At 39.9% G+C, this 19,463-nt stretch overlaps 1 protein-coding gene across 2 annotated transcripts in view; it reads left to right on the top strand.

Annotated features, from left to right (window-relative positions):
* The window catches only part of plce1 (phospholipase C, epsilon 1), a 92,791-nt gene that overhangs the window by 34,261 nt on the left and 39,067 nt on the right, over positions 1–19,463 (top strand). The window contains exons 6-7 of one of the 2 annotated variants that reach the window (XM_083994727.1): positions 8,801–8,976; positions 9,301–9,443. In XM_083994727.1, coding sequence (XP_083850853.1) covers positions 8,801–8,976; positions 9,301–9,443 — 319 coding nt within the window. Of the gene's footprint in view, positions 1–8,800; positions 8,977–9,300; positions 9,444–16,028; positions 16,118–19,463 lie in introns of those variants that run through there. The other variant, XM_083994728.1, reaches the window with a different exon arrangement.

Genomic DNA, 19,463 nt, shown 5'->3' with positions numbered 1-19,463 from the left:
CAAAGCACTTCATGTAGATCACTAAAGAGATATCAGTCAAGGATCAGGATGGTTTATTTGTTGTTTTGTTACCTTTTTTTTTCTCTACTGAAAATGACGTCATGTGTGAACGGGAGGTTTGCTCAGAAATGTTTATGTGTGAGCCACTCTTACGGTACGTGGTTAATGTTGATGTGTAAATGTGCTGCAGATGCCTGGTTGTTTGTGTGAACGCGCTGCTGTGCATCGCATATGCTCAGACTTCAGGCTCCTCTAGTCTAAGCAATACTTACTCTTCAAAAGTACGCAGACCACCTACACACACGTACGATAAACTCTCATACACTCAGATAAAACTCTGCATCCTTAAAAGTACATAAATACACAGATATGAACCATCATGAATACACAGAATAAAAAATTGTATACATATAGAATTTGTTTCGGTGTACACAACTTTTTAAAATGTTTTATCTTGGCCTGTGAGCTCATGCACACACACAACTGAGCACAGCACTCACTCACCCAGCAGTGAGACAGTCCAGGCTCAGGCTGCGCGGAGGCAAACATTACCTTGTGGAGACAGAAACAGCAGAAAAGGTCAGAGCAGAACAGGATGGTGTGGAGACGAGACGTTGCCTGTTTCTTGGAGATGCAAACCAGGATTAAAGGGATAGTTCACCCAAAATTGAAATTTTACTCATTATCTCCTCCCCCTCATGTGGACTAAGGGCTGGGAGAAGTTTCAGAGTCCTCCGTGGCTTCTCTGAGTTACAGGGGGTCTCGGCGTAGCAGTGCATGTCCATATAATGGTTGCAAATGGATACCAACTGTCTTTGTAACAAAAAGACACACCAAAAAACATCCAAATACCTCCATGCTGCTCGTATGTAATGTCCGTCTTGTATTGAAGCCCCGAAATGCGAAATTGTCCCGAAAAAAATGAAATAAGTCTATATTTCAAGCTTGTTTTGTAGCGGAAGCTTCTCGAAGCTCCTCTTCCCGGTTCGTCAAATTTGGATGAACTGGGAAGAGGACAGCCCCTGGTTCGTCCAAATTTTTTATTTTATTTTTTTTAATGTATATTTTTTGGCGTTTTTGCCTTTATTTGACAGCACAGTGAAATAGACAGGAAAGGGGGAGGCAGGGAGAGGGGGAATGACATGCAGGAAAGGTCTGCCCGACGCGGGATTCGAACCAGGGACGCCTGCGTTGAGGACTGTAGCCTCTACATGGGGTGGCCGCCTTAACCACTGCGCCACGCACCGCCCCTGGTTCGTCCAAATTTGACGAACCGGGAAGAGGAGCTTCCGCTACAAACAAGCTTGAAATATAGACTTATTTAATTTTTTTCAGGACAATTTTGCATTTCGGGGCTTCAATACAAGACGGACATTACATACGAGCAGCATGGAGGTATTTGGATGTTTTTTGGTGTGTCTTTTTGTTACAAAGACAGTTGGTATCCATTAGGGCTGGGACGATATGCTTTTCTCCCGATTCGATTCTTCTACGATTTTTTTGGATGGCGGTTCGATTTAAATTGCGATTCTACGATATTGCCGATTCTCTCGATTTTTAGTCGCATTTTTAACATTTATCTGCACACAAATACTGTAGGAGCCTATAAATTAACATACTCCATTATAAAGTGAACTTAAACCCTTTTCAAAACCTGTACTCTCTGTATGTAAAAGAGGCTAACAAATACACATTGCACAATATTTAAAAAAATTCAAAAAAAAAAAAAAAAAATTCAAAAAAAAAAAAATCGATTTTTGAAAAAAAAAATCGATTTAAAAATCGTCAAAAAAGATATCACGATATCTATGTGAATCGATTTTTTCTCCCACCCCTAGTATCCATTTGCAACCGTTATATGGACATGCACTGCTACGCCGAGACCCCCTGTAACTCAGAGAAGCCACGGAGGACTCTGAAACTTCTCCCAGCCCTTAGTCCACATGAGGGGGAGTAGATAATGAGTGCAATTTGAATTTTGGGTGAACTATCCCTTTAAGAGTAGCCGGAGATGAGATGTGAGGTGTGCTGTGTGTACATGTGTAGTACACAGCAAAGCACACATGTACGTACTAAGAAATAGAAGACACTGATTGCAGCGGAGGCACCTTTTCACGTTTGACCTCAGGTTGGATTTCTGCGTGGGGATGTTTGGTTTTTGTCTTTTTGATTTGGTTTACGCTGTCGAGGATGGGTGGGGTTAAGAGTGTCGGGACGTGCTGAGATACCAGAGCTGCTGAACATACCTGGCGCCTCAGCGAGTTTTCAAATAGACGAGGTGCAGTTGATTTAAAGGTGTCTGTCGCGTTGGGTGGGCAGGGTGCACATTTTCCCCATTTCCCACCACAGCCCCTTTGTCGGCTCCATTTTCACTGCATTAAAGCAAACACGCAGTCCAAGCGGTATGAAGGATTTTAGGAATATGGAGCGTTCTCAGATGTAAATCTTCTAGTGATTTACAGTACTTAGAGAATGAAGCGTTGGAAAGATTCGGCTGAGTTCCACTGAGTTCTCATTGCTCTGCAAAAATCACTCTAGGCAGAAACATTTGAGAGTAATGTGAAGTAGAGGTGAGGATATGTTCACAGGTATGATCAATGGTGGCCTTACTTTCAGGATGAGTTGTTGAAATTACTTTCACTTTAAAAAGAGCAAACCTGACCCCCAACCCCCGGACCTTTAATGTTTCCCTGCTAGACTTTGCTCTTGAAGAGGTACAGTATAATGTAAGTTGGCAAGACATCTCAGGGAATTAGGACATAAACAGGATATTGTGCCATTTCCTGCAGCTTGCCAGTGATGGTGTGGTATTTTAATGATTTAGTTTGACAAACCATGAGATGGTTTTGTTTTGTCTTTTTTTGAATGAAACCAATCAGTTAGAAATGATCTCAGGTCTTGAAAAAGAAAAACTTTAAAGGGATAGTTCACCCAAAATTCAAATTTCACTCATTATCTACTCACCCTCATGTCAACTAAGAGCTGTGAGAATTTTCAGAATCCTCCGTTCCTTCTCTGAGTTACAGGGGGGTCTGTGCAGCAGTATTTGTCCATATAATGGTTGTCAATGGATACCAACTTTCTTCGTCCAAAAAGACACACCAAAAACATCCAAATACCTCCATACTGCTCGTCTGTAATGTCCCTCTTGTATTGAAGCCCCAACATGAGAAATTGTTCTGAAAAATATTAAATAAGTCTATGTTTTAAGCTTGTTTGTAGCGGAAGCTCCCAGTGTCTCAGTTCACTGCTCTTCCTGTGTCAGTGCAGTTCGGCGGAACAATTTCTCATGTCGGGGCTTCAATACAAGAGGGACATTACAGACGAGCAGTATGGAGGTATTTGGATGTTTTTTGGTGTGTCTTTTTGGACAAAGAAAGTTGGTATCCATTGACAACCATTATATGGACAAATACTGCTATGCGGACCCCCCCGTAACTCCGAGAAGGCACGGAGGACTCTGAAAATTCTCACAGCTCTTAGTTGACATGAGGGTGAGTAGATAATGAGTGAAATTTGAATTTTGGGTGAACTATCCCTTTAAGACCAAAGTCACCAAAACACTGACAATTTGCAAACGTCTCTGAACTGAACGTCTGCTCAGTCTGTGAAGGAAGGGGTTAAGACTGACGTCTCTCCCAGTGACCTCAGCTGAGTCTAGACCAGAATAACAGAGTTCTTTTAACATTAACCCCCTCCCTCCCTCCCTCCCTCCCTCCCTCCCCCAGTTAACCCCAGCTAACCTCCACCCTCCATGATGCCTCTAAAAGTAGATTTCAGCCCAAATGATGCATTTCTTTCCCCTGAATGTCAGCTTGGTGGGAGAGCAGAGTGGGGGAGTGGCAGCCCAGCAGGGCTCCATAGCAGTTACCAGCATAATCCTATTTGAGCACTTGCATTCAATTCATGATACCAGTTTAAGTGTGTGCATAATCATGGCAATAGTAGAAGAGACTGTGCTGTATAGACATACGCAGCATTTCACAGACAGTTGGCCTATATTGTATTGCGGGATCTCTGCCACGGAATACTGCAGAATAAATGAGGAGGGGTGCGAGCAGAGTGATAGCGTGCTGAGATAGTGTCTGAAACATGCGTGTGGTGGTGGGTCGGAGTCATCAAAGCAAAGAGGTCGAGATGAGGGCGGTTATATTTCAGGGAGACGGCCCTCAGGCCATAGATACTGTATGTGTCTGCTATAAGATACATAACGGCACGGGAATGAGCCAGTGTGTGTGTTTGCATGTCTGCATTTTAGCATGTGCATGTTTATGTCTTTGTGTGTGTGCATTCCAGCTCAAAGTTCAGTAGATCTGCGTGGTGCCCACAATGCCCCTTGCTAATCCTTTCCCAGAATGGCTGTTGCCAGGCAGAGAAACGGCCCAATGGACTGCTGATGGCCCTCCATGGCAAATTCATTCATAAGTGTAGTAACATGGACATGAAAGTAATACCATGAATGTATTTTATATTGATGTTGGGTGACTTTATAACGATGTTTATAAGCTTAGTGGACACCCTACAAGTTTGAAGCATGTCCTTGAGAAAGACAGCGTCCTCTATAAACTCTCCAGGTGTCATCAAGTCTCAGACACATGCACAGATCGCTGACGTCATTGTGAACTGCTTGAACTCAAAGGTGAGACTATCAAAGATAAAAGGTAGAATTGTGAAGAGGAAGAAAATGTTCAAGAGTTGCTATTGAGACCATTCTCACGCGGTTGGTTTGTTTGGTTCATCATCACGTGCGATTTTTAGTAAGAAAAGCATTGCACACTCAGTCTGAGGCAAACAGCTACCACAATGTGTTGTAAGTCTCTCCAGCAGGGGGGAAATAGTTGCCATTTGTGTGTGATATTATAGCTTATGCCATTAAAATGTCTTCATGGAATAAATGTATTATGCAGAATAAAGGACAAAATAATATAATATAATATTTAATTTTGACTAGACTGTGCACTTTGTTGGAGTTGTTTGTTTTCAGTTATTGTATTTACAGTGATACTAAGCTTAACAGACTTGTCCAACACAGAATTTTGAAAGGTGATTCAGTTTTTATTTATTTATTTATTTTATTTTATCCCACATAAGACGCTCATATGACAAACTACAAAAATGTGGGAAATAAAGTAGATAAAACAGCACGCAGACAAAAAATAATAATAATAATTTAAAAAAAATACAACATACAAAATGAATTATAATAATAAGAAACAATAAGAAAGCAATTTATAAGATTACCACAGTTTAACCACAGGTAAACTGTGGTGATTCAGTTTTTTAACTGTAATTGGAGCTCAATCAGTGCAGCTGCCTGGAGCTGTTATAATTTACCTTCATTGAGCTTAAGCCATTTGCATTTCCTGTGCACACACAGTGTAACATGAGATACAAGTCTGCATTAGTGGCAGTTGAGTCACACAGTCATAGTCTCCTGACTGGCTGAATGGTGAGATCACTGGCATTGTAGCTTACTAGGAAATAGAGCTTGATGAACGCAGAGACGCGTACTTATGTAATTAAAATGAAATGCAATTAGCACATGCCTGATGATGACTGTGGCTACAAAGCAGGACATTCTGTTCCTCTGCCTACTTTTATTGTAATGTTTTTTTTTAACATGAATATTGAAAAAGTATCACCAAAATGAACAATAGTGTTGATTTATTTAATTATTTCCCTATAATACACGTTAATAGTTTGCTCACTGGTTCATTGCCTTGTAAATTTCCACTCTGTGTTTGTTATTTATGGATTAAGTCGTCTTGGGACATTTGTGAAACCTGAGATTCAGATCAAATGCAAACTTGGGCAATATCTCATCATAGATTAAGAAAATCCATGTGGACATAGAGTCGAGCTGTATATTCTACATGTGTGGTTTTGAAAGTTTCAGTGTGAAAGTTGACCTGTGTGTTCATGTGTTTTCTTGGGATTTGAAGATGAGAATGTTTATTTGTGTGTGCAATGTGTGCATGTTTGTAGAGACAGCTGCTCTGTGTCCATCAAAAGCAGCACCACATATGCAACACTGTCTTTTGTAGCCAGGATTTCTGACACACACACACATAGTTTTTCTTGCTTGATTAACCACTGATTTTAAATTGTAGTTTGTGTGTTACAGTGGAAGTCACATTGTTTAACCATCACACTCTGAGTATTTCTTTTAAAAGTCATCAATTGAGAGAAAAAAATGAAACGTTTCCAGCTCAGCAAACTTCATTCCTTTACTCATCAAGAGTGGTTGAAGAGTTGACGTTAGCACACCAGCTAGCTAGCCCTGTCCAGTCTACCTTGAAACGTTGTGTTGCTCATAAATTCAAATTGTAATAGCTTCTCTTGTAAATGACGGTGAAATTCTTGGCCAGCCATAATCAACACTACCCGCTCCCAACATGAAACCACATTTGGTGGTGTTGGAAATGTCGTAACGGCCCCTCTAAAGTGGTACGGTAAGAACATAGATCATATATCAAATCATTTTCATTGTCTGAAAACCCACTGTTGTTTCCCAGAGGTTTCATACAGATGGGCTTAATGGTTCATTTAGGATTCATTATTTCATTGTTTCATAATGGTCTCCATGCTGTTGTAGACGACAGTATGAAAAATCCCAAGGGAAACATTCAGTAATGGTCATTCATCACCGGTACAAGTCATACTTTATCTTTAAACTGCACAAAATGTCATCTTTCATTGACTTCACTTCAATATGTACAGTATGTGCACTGGCTTTGTTGAACTCTAATTTAGATAGCGATTATATCTAGTTGCCTTAATAAAGTGTTCTTTAACTGCCAAATATTTCCAAAAGTTTAAGAGAATAGAATAATATGAATAGGAACCATACAAGGCAAAAATATCACCAACCCAAAACCCAACAACTTTTGTTAATAGGTTTTCCTTCATATTTCACGAGTGCTACAGAAAGCAGCAGTCATTAGCAGGATGGCTTGTAGGCAGAGATGGACTAAGTGCACTGCACAGTGAAGTCATTGTGAAAGAATTATTATAGACACAAATTCAGATCCCATATTAGCTGTTTGTTGCAAATGATTCCAATTGTGTTTCTGCTCACCCAGAACAGAAACACTCAGCAATGTATTCAAAACTTCCCTGCTCAGTGTTCCTGGATTCTGTTTGATTATCAGTAAAATGAAAACATAAAATGATTAACTAAACAACTGAGATCAAGTTAATGTCTGTAGCTCCTTTTTCATGGTGGAAGAATACAGTGTAAATGTTGGAGACTTCATGTCTGAGCAGTGGACATGCTCAGTCTCTGGATGCTGATAGAGAAAGTGAGGTCTTTTACCAGAAATGTGAGTCAGTGAAGGTTCTGGATAAGGAAGGAAAATAAAAATCAGAGGAGCTATTAGTCCACGTGGGTTTAATCACAATGTTTGATTTCCAAATACTGCCAAAAGTTTCTGCCTTTAGGAATAGGCTTGTTGCTGGAATTCAGCTCAATATACAGTATCTCCCATAATTGACTTGTTACTGGGAAAAGACGAGTGTGTGCGTGCGCGTGCGTGTGTATGTGTTTTGTCTCTCACTCGGGCTCTCTCACTTTCTAAACGTGCAGACTGGTATGTCTCCTTTCCCTGGAGACGGCTCAGATCTGACAACAGCGAGGCCTACACCCCATGCAGGAAACCCATCCCTTTAGGAGAACCAGTTGGCAGCGCACAGTGTGTGTTTGTGGGGGGGGTGTATATGTGTATGCAATGCCACAGCAGAGCCAGCTTGAGCTTCATACAAACAGACTTTTCACAGATTTGCATGTACTGTTTCTGAGAATAAGAATCAGCCTGTGGGTGTTAGCCTTCACCTTCCTCCTACCTGGCAATATTGTGAGGCAGCACTGATCAAAACTGTCGACTGCCTGTTCCACTGAAGCTGTATTTTCTCATTACAGTATTGTATTCATCGCCCACTCTGTCACCCAGTATTGATTTTGTCTGATTTTGTAATATCCATCTCCGTTGAAGACATTACTGCCCACTTACATTGCCACAAAATGTTGCCGTAATGGCTTTTCTCTGAAATTGGTACCAGAGAAGCTCATCTGCAGGTTCACCCAAGGACAAAGAACGACCCAGTCATTTTGGATAAGTGTTTCCCTTTCTGTCAAATAGAATTTGTTCCAAGAAAAGTGTGAATGGAAAGAGGAGGAGGCGTTTCTTTAAGGTCAAAATGTTCACTCGGTTAAAACTCCTCAGTGACGTCTCTTCTTTCTTTCTTTTCCCTCTCTGTATACCTACGTTATCAGTGTGTCTCGCTCCGACGATTTCTGTGTGGATCCGTTTTCCTACCTTTCTTCCTATCTGTTATGTGCCACAGTGGTGCTTCTTTCTATTAATTATTTCTTTTCATTGCTTTGATTTCTTCTCTCTCAAGAGGAAATTGCTTCTGAGAATGACCGGAGAAGAGGAGCCGATGACAATGACCTCTGATTCAAATGTTATGTAACAGTCTGAAAGGTGAACAACAGCTCCAGATGAAGTGGATTTCGCCATAAAGCTTTTCTGTCACTCTTTCATCTCAATCACTCTGTTGAAGGTTGATGAAGTTCAATCGGATTCAAAACTTTTTTTTGTATGTGATTTTTCAACTTACTGGTGAAGTTTGTAGCGAAATGAGACAAGTTGCAATTTGCTTTTCTCTGCCAATGATTTACTTACAATAATTTTCAGTGACTAACAGTTATAACATTGCCATCACAGCTCTGATGACTGATGAAATTCAGTTTTGGTGTTTTCTTCTCCTCTAAGAGACATGTTTCTCTCTTCTTTTACAGGTTAGCAACTATCTGCAGGACAGAGAGGAAGTCAGCCTGCTTCATCCGGCCAAGAAGCTCCTCCTCTCTGCTCCTGGATGTGTGTGTCTCAGGGAGTCTCGTTGTGCCAGTCCAGCCAGACCTGAGCAAAACTCCTTATCTGTTCCCTTGTGTTGTGATCCATCTCAGCCACTTAGGTTTGTAACCTTTTTTTTGCCTCCATAAGTTGTTTTGCAAATCCAATTAAAGCAAATTGGCCTTGGTACCTGTGTGTACTAAGATTGACACCAACATATTGTGTGTCCACCCTGGAGTTGCTTTATGACTCACCATTATTAACAATTAATCATGTAGAAAACTAAGTGAAGGTAGATGAATTACAGTACGTCGTATTTTATAGATTCCAGCTGGAAGATGCTAGTTGTAGTTGGCCAGTTGCAGGTGCTTGCTACTGCTTGTTTGTTAAAAAAAACAAAACAAACCAAGGTCAGGCTTTGACACTTGTCCTCATTCATTTCTAGGTTTTATCGTTCTTGTGACCAGAGGACATCGGTGTGTTCTCTGCTGACTGGAGCGCTGCTAGAGGCCACAGCTGCTCTCGGAGCGCGCTCTGCCCTGCCCTGCCCTCTGCCCCAACTTCCCAACAGCCACGCCGTGCTGAAAGGTGGGTGGACTGTATATGGACAAGGTTTTGTGTATTTGTATGTTTGAGTGCACAAAACCTTGTGAATGGACTCTGTATTGATCAGATGTGATCTCTTCCAACTAAACACTGTTGTTATTTATATTTATCATGAGTCAGAGTCAAAGTCATACTGTAGTGCTGTTTTCAGCACTATGACTAAACTTTAGACTAGGGATGTCACCATTATACATTTTCTTGGTACGATTATTGTCAGAGAAATAATCACGGTACTACGATAATCACCATTATTATGCATGAATTCATTTCACAACACTAGGAATGTGTAAAATGATCAAATATAGTCAAAATATAATTACATTACTCATTGTTTACACCAGTATCCATTAATATAGGACCAATTCTTAATCCCCAGGGGAAGTGTTTGAAATATTCAGGTCATAAATTGTATTCTATACCAAATTTTTATGTTTATTTTAATCTTTATTGTTTTGTTTTGCTTTGCTTTTTTAATTAAAAATGACATGCTAACATCTGAATCCCTACCAATTCAATGTTACGTTAGTTAAATGGACCAGTATCTGTGCATTTACTTTTATTTTAATGCACATCTGGCAATATGGTTCCAACTTCTTTTTCTTTTTTTTAAAGTAACAGTAGCCTATTTATGAATCTTTACGATTGATTAATTGTGGCGTTTAATACCATGATTAATTGTGAAAACAAGTAATCATGACATCCCTACTTTAGACAGCTCTTTTGTTTATCTTACAACTTTATTACCCCTAATGTAAACTTTGTGTTACAATAATTGTATATATCACAGTTTCACAAAACCAACAGTTGTGTAGTAGATGAGGCCAGAGGAGCATTGAACTGGGATAGTGAAGTAAGGACTTTGGGCAGAGGGCCTGCATCTGTTTGATTATGAGAAGAAAAGGTTCTCACTATTCCCCTGTGATCCACTCTTCCACTCGTTTCTCTTCCTCTCGGCTCTTTTCCCACATGGTTCCTTGTCCACAGTGGGTTCTGGGTCGGCAGGAGCACGTCTGTTGTTGATCCCAGTGGTTGCCCTTTTCCTTTTTGTCTTTTCTCTTTCTTTCTGCTGCTGTCCTCTCTCCCTCTTTGTACCATCCTCTTCTCTCTGCTCTGACTGGCTCCAGTTCTGACACACACACACGCACACACATACACACGACACTCAAGTGGCGTTAGCAAGAAGAAAAAGCTCCCTGACATCACAGCATCCGCTCAACACTTGTGAGCACACACTTGGTTATTTCTTAACATCTGAAAAGAACTTATATGCACATCAAACAAACAGATAAAAACAAGCACATGCACACACATCAACGCACGCATGCACGTTTGCTTTTCATTTTCCATAAGATCCCGCAGGGCAGCAGCTCGCCATGTCCACAAAATGCCCTGAGAAAGACATTAAAAGGTCAGTTGTAAAATGTATTTTCCTAAATGGGCCTGGAAAATAAACAAGTTCTTATCATGCACATAGTATTCCACTTGTTTCTATCTCTCCTTCTCTCTCTCTTCCTCTCTCAGTCTCTTCACATGACTTCATTGTCCAACCAGTTGCGTTGTCGGTCAGTTGCTCAGCTGGTAAATGTCGGTCCACTTCCTCTACTATGATGCTACATATGACTTAAATGGAAGCCGATCCTGACATCAATTTCCACTGGCAGTGTGCCAATGGACGGAGTGTCACACACGCACACACACATTTGCACGCACACAACACACACAAAAAACATTCATTTCTACACTTGTTTTTAATTCTGATGATCAAACTTTAATTCCTGCTAGAAAAGTTCATTAGCAAAAAAACATTCACTCACTCAAACACACACACATACACACATACACACACACACACACAAAACACACACACACACACACACACACACACACACACACACACACACACACACACACACACACACACACACACACACACACACACACACACACACACAGTGCATATCTTTACCATGACACTGTGTTCTGTTCTAATGGGTGTTACAGGAAACAAAATAGAGCCAGACACGCGCACACATAGCAGCTTACAAGTCTTGGCAGGGCTAGGATTTCATAGACCTGCATGCACGCACACACACATCCACACAAAGCGACAGCATGAAAGACTCCCAGTTTAACACTCTCTGTCTTTCTAACCTAGCACTAAAGCTATCCAGATACCAACACTGCACATAACACGAGTCCTAGACTTCGACTCACAGCCATAGGTTCATGCACGCAGGTAAAGCACATATGGTTTGCCTGTGGCGAAGGCGGGCTTGTGCCATTTTCAATGATTTGACCTTTAATGTGCCAGAAAGCAGAGTGCAGAAACGATGCTGCCTTTTTTTAAAGTTTTGATACAATTGCTAAACTAAAAGTGAGGAGTGCAGAGCTGAGTTGAAAAGAGAGGAAGGTTCAGGTTCAGGTTCAGGTTCTCAAAAGACATTGGTAGATTTCAGATTTCATAAAAGACGATTACCTACTTATCCTGATGCTTAGGGAAGGTGCGAGTTCAGTTTTAAATGTTCAGATTGTCAGTGCAGTTATTTGCCTTCTTACCATTTACGGCATCATTCCTCTGTTCAGTGTTTCAGTACAACAAACTGCTCTCAATCTAATCTCTTTAAATCAATTGCAAATCTAAAAGCTTTTAGTGGCAGAGCTTAGTACTAAACTCCCTTTGAATGAACCTTTATTTGGAGCCAGGATGTTCCTTGTGATTGTTAAACAGTGACAAAACAGCATGACGTGTATTGTTGGTACTTGCCAAATAAGCCTTTGTCAAAGGTGACATAACTGTCACTTTTATTATAAGGAAGCTACTGATGGTTTGAGTTTGTCACACAAAACTTTACTGCAGTTGAATGAGACACAGATTTAGAGACATATTGTCCCACCACTGTCTGTTGAAGTGAAGTGGTCCAGCTCTTCTGGAAATCAAAGGCTGTTTCTATCCTCTCTGGTGAGCGGGGTCATCTTTGTGTCATCTGTATAGAGGATGCTTTTGTGCTCTTTCCCTCTCTATACTGTATAGGTTACCTTTCCTACCTCCTTTTTGCCTTCATCCTTTCCTTTTATGAAAATGGAGCTGTTTTGTGGGAAAGAAAAGTGTAACCTGCATTTTTGCCTCACTATTTCTAAATTAATCTTCAATCTCAGAGCTGTAACTGCTTTTCCCTGTTCAGTATTCATACTTAATACCACATCGATATGTTGTGTATTGTTGTCTAATAACTCTCTTCTGTTTCCTGGTGGCAGTTGCATATCACAGGTAAAAGTTCAGATTAGTGTGTAACAATCAGAGTATGAACATTAAAATCTGTCATTTGTAAGAACAGCTGTTATATTTGACAGTTGCTTGATATTATATTTATAGTACAACTTGTCAAATTCAGTCACTCTCTTTGCTCTGCATAATTTCAATGATGCAGATAAAAAATGTTGCATTAATGGAACGTGGATATAATCATGCTAAGGATCTTAGGTATGTAATCCTTAATTATGACAACACAGTCACAATTATGAGTTACAGATGTAATCATTATGACATTTTCTCTTTTTTTCATGTGAATGCATTATACTTGAGCACATAATTCCTATTATTACCTACGTAAGTCTCACAAGGAATTGATTTTTAGATAGGATAGTGGCATAAAAACTTGGGCTAGAAACGCAACTTTACAAACCTGATCAGTGGCTCTGGCACCAAATGCTTTCAGGGATTAAGCAGGATGATGGCTTGGACAGCCTTAGTGTATTCTTAGAGTTTTAGTGTGAGTGCTGAGAGAGGTGAAATGCTTTTCTAGACCTTCTCCATATTCCACATTCACTGTCATGATCCCAAAAGCATTTTCTCTGGTTCATCAGATGTATGTCAAAGACTCATGTCTTTCTGTAACACAGAAATCACTTGGCTGTAGGTCAGAAGGAACGTTTTGATAAATGATATCGTCTTGGTCAGTGTGACAGGCTTTTGTTGTGAAAGTAAACACCTATAAATGTAAATACTGGTACTGGAAAAATGACAACTGGTTAAGACAAGGGTAAGGTCAAGGTGATGTGTGTGTGTGTTTGTGTGTGTGCTGTTGTAACACATGTGGAGACATGGTGTGAAATAGAGAGACCATAAATCATTGCTGAGCAGTGCACTGGTAATTAAAGGCAGTTGTTTTTGTTTCACGGAGCTTGTCATTGTGAAACGAATGAAGTCCATGTCAGCTCCAGCTCTGCTGATGGCTGAGACTTTGATAGGGGTCGTTTTCACTCACAAGCACAAAATGTGTGCAAATGTTTTGCATAGATTCAAGATTCAAGATTCAAGATTCAAGATTCAAGATTCATTTATTTGCCATTTTATGTTTAAACATAATTGGAACGTTCTGTGGTGATGTGTGTGTGTTCATTTCTTTTCACATAAATAAATAAGTGCAGGACAGGACAGGACAGGACAGGTTCTCTGTGTTGCATCTGCTCATGATATATATTATATCATTATTATATTATATATGTTTTTCTATTTAGGTAAGATAAGATAAGATAAGATAATACTTTATTGTCAGATCACTCTGAAATTTGTCTTGCGTCCCATGACATCCAAGTTTCACACAAATAATAACAAAATACAAAAACACACATTTACAAAAAGCATAAATGTTACCCTCAAAGGTCACATTTAAAGAGAAACACAAACTACCTCCTAACTCCATTCACAACATAAATCCAACATTACATTTGTGTTTTGTACATTTATGTGTCTTGGTGCAACACCCAGTGCTCAGTCTGTACATGAACCCTAGTCTACTTAGAGACCAAACTCTGATTTAACAGTTTGACAGAGTTTGGTGTTTTTACCGTGTTTTATGAAGTTTCACAGATCAAATGTTTAATGGAAAAAATAATTTTCAGATTATTCAAAAACAGAGACACAAGACAATCTAAAAAACAATACAGTATACCAGATAAATGATATACTGTAGGCTTTTAGAGCAGGTGTCAGTCTTCTAATCATGGCTGCATAATTCCCAGCATTAAATATTTCACTCCTTTGCTGTTGAACCATATCATTTGAGGACAATGAACAGCTACTGAAGGCCCCAGGGATTTAGGCATATTCATGTGAACTATAAATGTTTAAGTATTTTTCTTGAGCTCATTTCCTTTATAACACAATTTACTGTACGTCTGAGAAGGGAGTGGGCTGCTGAGTTCTAGGCAGCCATCCTTCCAGCTTGGTATTGGTCTTTGGTTTCTTTTTCACTCTTCCTTTCAGTCGTCATTGTACATTGTGTTGCCTTCCAGCATTTAAGAGCCACTGACAGCAGAAATTGTGGGGAATCATGGAGAGAGGAAGTCACAAGGATTTCAGAAACACACTGTTTACATGGTCATAACTTCTAAAAATACTCAGCAGTATAAACTTGGTACTAGTATAAATTGTACAAATATTCCAATTAGCTCTGTTGTAATCAAAGATATTGTTTTTACCAAGATAAAGAATGAATGACCCTGCTGACACTTGATCTGAGATGAAACATCATTAAGCAATGAAGTACATATAGGAGAGAATGTTACACTTGAATTGAACCATAAATGTTTATCCTCAAATATACCTTTGTTTCTGCAGTATATGCAGCATGAAGTAACAAACACAGGCAACATGTTTTATTCAAAATACACTGTTCTGTGTATTGCTGCATTGATTCTGTTGATCATTTTAGATGAAATGATTCTTTGTCAGACAGTTGTGCCCATCGCAGCTTTCCAGAGCCCTGAGAGTTTATTTTCCATTTACAGAGAAATATTGTACATATCTAAAGGTCAGTCTGTCTTTTGTCTTTTTGATAAATGAATGAAAAGATTAGCTGAATAGTTCTAAACAATCTTTTTGTCAGTGAACTCATCAGTCAGTTGACTAATTGTTTCAACCAATGAATATGAAGTGGTCAGACACATTTAGAAGCATGGTGTAAACCTCAGTAACAAGCAGCAGCTCCATCTAGGACTGTAAATCACACATAATTGGAGATTATATTTTGTTTTCCAAAAATACAGATATTAATAAATGCTTACATAGCTTGATTCTGTCAGTATTTTATAGTATTTTTTGCTTTGTTGTCCCTTGTTCAAACTCTGCTGATATGAGTGTATAAATGACGGTATACTAGTGTGTGTCTGTGCAGTGAGATGGTCTGACCGGTCCAACTCTAGCGCACAGCTGTGAACTATGTATGGTGTCAGTGAAAGGTGGGCGGGAGAGAGAGACCTAGAGGGAGAGAGAGAGAGAGGAATAGTGAATGTTGTCAAGACGGAGACGGAGGGAAGGCTGTTTGCTGCTAAGGCAAGGGAGAGCAGCCAGGTGAGCCACAGAGAGTCAGAGACACAGTGTGAATTGGAGAGAGTTCAAGTTAGGAACGGAGTTAGAGAGAGAGAGAGAGAGAGAGAGAGCAAACAGCCGAGTGAGTGAGAGAGAGAGGGAGGGGGAGAGCAAGAGAGAGAGAGAGAGAGAGAGAGCAGCTGCAGGAGAGAGGAGAGCGGCGGCTCAAATGTGGACAAGTGTTGGTGGGTCACCCCGGCGCTGAGCTGTCAGTGTGGGAGGCAGAGTGGCCAGCTGTATCTAGCAACCATGAAGCACGCTCAGAGGACGGACTTCAAGCTGATCAGTGAGTAGAAACCTGAGCTTCAGTGCAGTGTGGCTGGAGAGAACACATTTGAAATAAGTCATGCTCATGTAGTGTCCTAATGTACTGGGTATATGTTAAAAGGAACTAGTGTATGTTGTGAGTAGTGGTCAGCACTTTGTTATGCATGTCAGAAATCAAATGGGTTTTAATCATTAAAAAGGAGCCCTGGACTTACTGTAAAGCATTGTGTTTACATGTTTGCACAGATTGTTGCCAAATAATGATTCATAATTTCAGGTTTTGTAACTCTGTTGGCAGGACTTCTAGATGTTTATGTTTTTGTCTCATTATCTTATACCTTAAATGGTTCATTTGTATCCACTTCTTTAGAGGTTTTTCATGACAGAAATAGAGGTTTTATTATAACAGAAAAATACCACCTGTCTTTCCTGTAAAACATACTCTTTGTGCAGTCAAATCACATCCAGTTCACAGTTCTCTGTGATTGTCTGTAACCAATAAGAGCTGCAGGGGGCAATAGCAAACATTGCAATTTAATTAGAAAAATGTTTGTTGAAACATGCGATTAATGATGCAGCAGTTTGAAAATGTGTGTGATGTAGCGCTGTGCACTCTGCCCCCTTTACACCAGAAACCCCACAGCATGACAGAGAAGGATTTCTGGCTCTCTGGGTAACATCACTTTGATCTGACCCTTAAAATGAATGTCGCACATGGCTGTGGATACAGTATGTTTTGAGTCTTACAGTTTCCACAAAGGCAGAGAAATTGCCCATGTGTTCCATCTGATTTGTATCAAGTCGCTGTGACGTGACTGGGTAAAGGCCTAAGTTTATTCTTTTCTAAGTGTGTTTGCAAGTAGAAAGTGAATGGGCCTCATTCACAGTTAACGTTCACCTGATGCCTCTCATGTGAAGATAAGAGTGTAAAGCACCAGTATGGCTCTCTGAGAATCTCTAAATCTCTAAATGTACTTTGACTTAATTTAATTACGTGACCTATTTGATGCTCTAATTTGATCTTTGCTTTCATAACAATGAGGCCTTTGCTAAATCACCCCGAATTGGTCTTTACCCTGACTTTAGTCATAGTCCTCCCGCTAACAAGTAAAGGTCAGAAGACTCTAAATGTTATATTCATGTCTGCACGTGGGACTGTGTGTGCAATAGTGTACATATCTGATCCAAGAGGGAAAACTCCCTGTGATAACTCAGTGTTGTCAGCGGTCAGACAGATCAATGTTTATTGCTCCTGCTGCTGCTGTGTGTCTGTGGACTTGGCTGCGTCTACGTACTTTGTGTCCTTACGCTATTTAGTCTTGCGTGCTGATGTTTGCCACTGTTAGGCTGTTTGTGACTACTTGTTGATTTTTTAATTTGCTTGAGGTTTTTTTTTTTTGTATTAACTTTCATGTGCATGCCAGTAAGGACTTGGCAGTATCAGATGTTATTCAGTTATTTATTCCATGGAGTAAAACTGAAGAATTGTCCTTGAACTAAGGAGAAACAGCCTGATTATGCAGTTTGGCTTCTGAATACATAGTTTGTGTTATTTACATGCAAAACTGCAGTAGTTCAAAATGTGGGTGTTGATGTGGAGATGTAGCATAGTTTGATTTATGAATTCCACCAAGAGACAGCAGAAGAAGTTGGCGATTTTGATAAAATCCATATGTGAAATGTATTTATAGTTTTAAAAAAGCTCATTTGTAAACAGTCCCCCGACTTCAAGTGTTTGTGCTGCACCTGTTTGTGCGCCCTACATACTCCTGCGGGGAAGTTGTCATCATCTCTGACCGTGCTTATGAGAACAGCGTACGTATGTGTGGACTTTGTGGGCAAAGAAAGACTGTGCGCTCTATGTTCAAGGTTCCTCTGCTTTAGCAGGTATTAATAGCTGCGATTGGCTTGATAGATAGAACCAGCTTGAATGCAGAGTGGAATGATTTCAACCAGTCTGAAAAAGCAAAGCAGTGCTGAGCACTGAGTCGGTTATTGTTTGACTTGAACATCATGTTCCTCCTTTTGCTTTGTTTGGTCACATATGACAAATATCCTGACTCTATAAATGGCGTGCCCTTTGAAACAGAAATATCACATAGATGGGTAAAAAGGATGTTCAGCCAATGTACCAATGTAACCCCCCCCCTTTCCCCCCACGCACACACACACACACACATACACACATACACACATACACACATGCATGCACACCCACATAGTATTTGTATTCAGCAGCATGCATTACACATGAGTAAATCCATGCATAAATATCACAGGGACATCATGGTCAATTAGTCCAGGTCAGTGTTCTTTCAGTCTCACAGCAGGAGAGCTGCGTGTCCGTTGTGTCTCATCAGTGTTTCTCAGACAGCGTATGTGATGTGTAACGGGTTTTCTCATGGCCCTACAGCTGATTGTATTAGATACTATTACACTTGTCACTATCACTGGAATCCACCATCTCATTCCATCCAGTTATCAGCCCTAGAGTTTTCTCTTATCACTGCTGATAGTGTATGGTGTGTGTGATGCCTGAGGATATCATGACTATCACATGATAAAGGATATTGAATTGCTGATAATATTTTCAAATGCATTTTTTTGACATATGAACTAATTCTCAACCCAGTGACAAAAACCATTTTGAGAACAATATAATGATCTAAATACTATAGTACTTTTAAGGAAATAGCATGTGTACATAGTATATTCTGTACGTAGTGCAGTTGTTTTTGTGTATCACTGCTTTAAGGTGGCGACTTCTTTCTCATCTTCTCATTTGCCTTTAATTAATTCCTCAGAATCTTTTAAGACCTTTCAGTCGCTGCCTTGGCTGACAGCTTTGTCTGCCCGTGTCTTCCCTGTGGGAAAGATGAATAAATGAATGATTCATGCCTCCTCCCAATGGTCATGTAATTCATATGACTCATTTGAGGATGTCTCCATTTCCACTTCAAAAGGGGAGCTTGTAAAACCAGTTCAGGTCTGGAGATTACAAGGTACTGCTTAAACTGTTGATAGATGAACGACTTGATCGTTTTTAACTTTATAAACAGAAAATTTAAAATAAAAAAATCTCAAAGGAGTAAAGAACTCAGTATTTATATTTGATCTTCTTTAATAAAATGTAATAATTGAACATATTTTTTTACCCAGAGGTCATAGACAAGACAGGTTATTTTTTTTACATACCTGCAGCATGCAAAAGGGAGAGCGGAGCCAAGAGATGATAGATGCTGTGAACCAGATGAACTACATTGTCTGAAATGTAGGTGGCCACACTTTCCTTCAATGTCTGATTGTTTTACAAGTTGCAGCTGTTTGTACGCTACAGTTTCTTTCACAGCAGCCATGTGAAGTGG

This window comes from Trachurus trachurus (assembly GCF_905171665.1).
Source record: "Trachurus trachurus genome assembly, chromosome: 19".
Lineage (NCBI taxonomy): Eukaryota > Metazoa > Chordata > Actinopteri > Carangiformes > Carangidae > Trachurus > Trachurus trachurus.
This window is presented reverse-complemented; position numbering and strand designations above follow the sequence as displayed.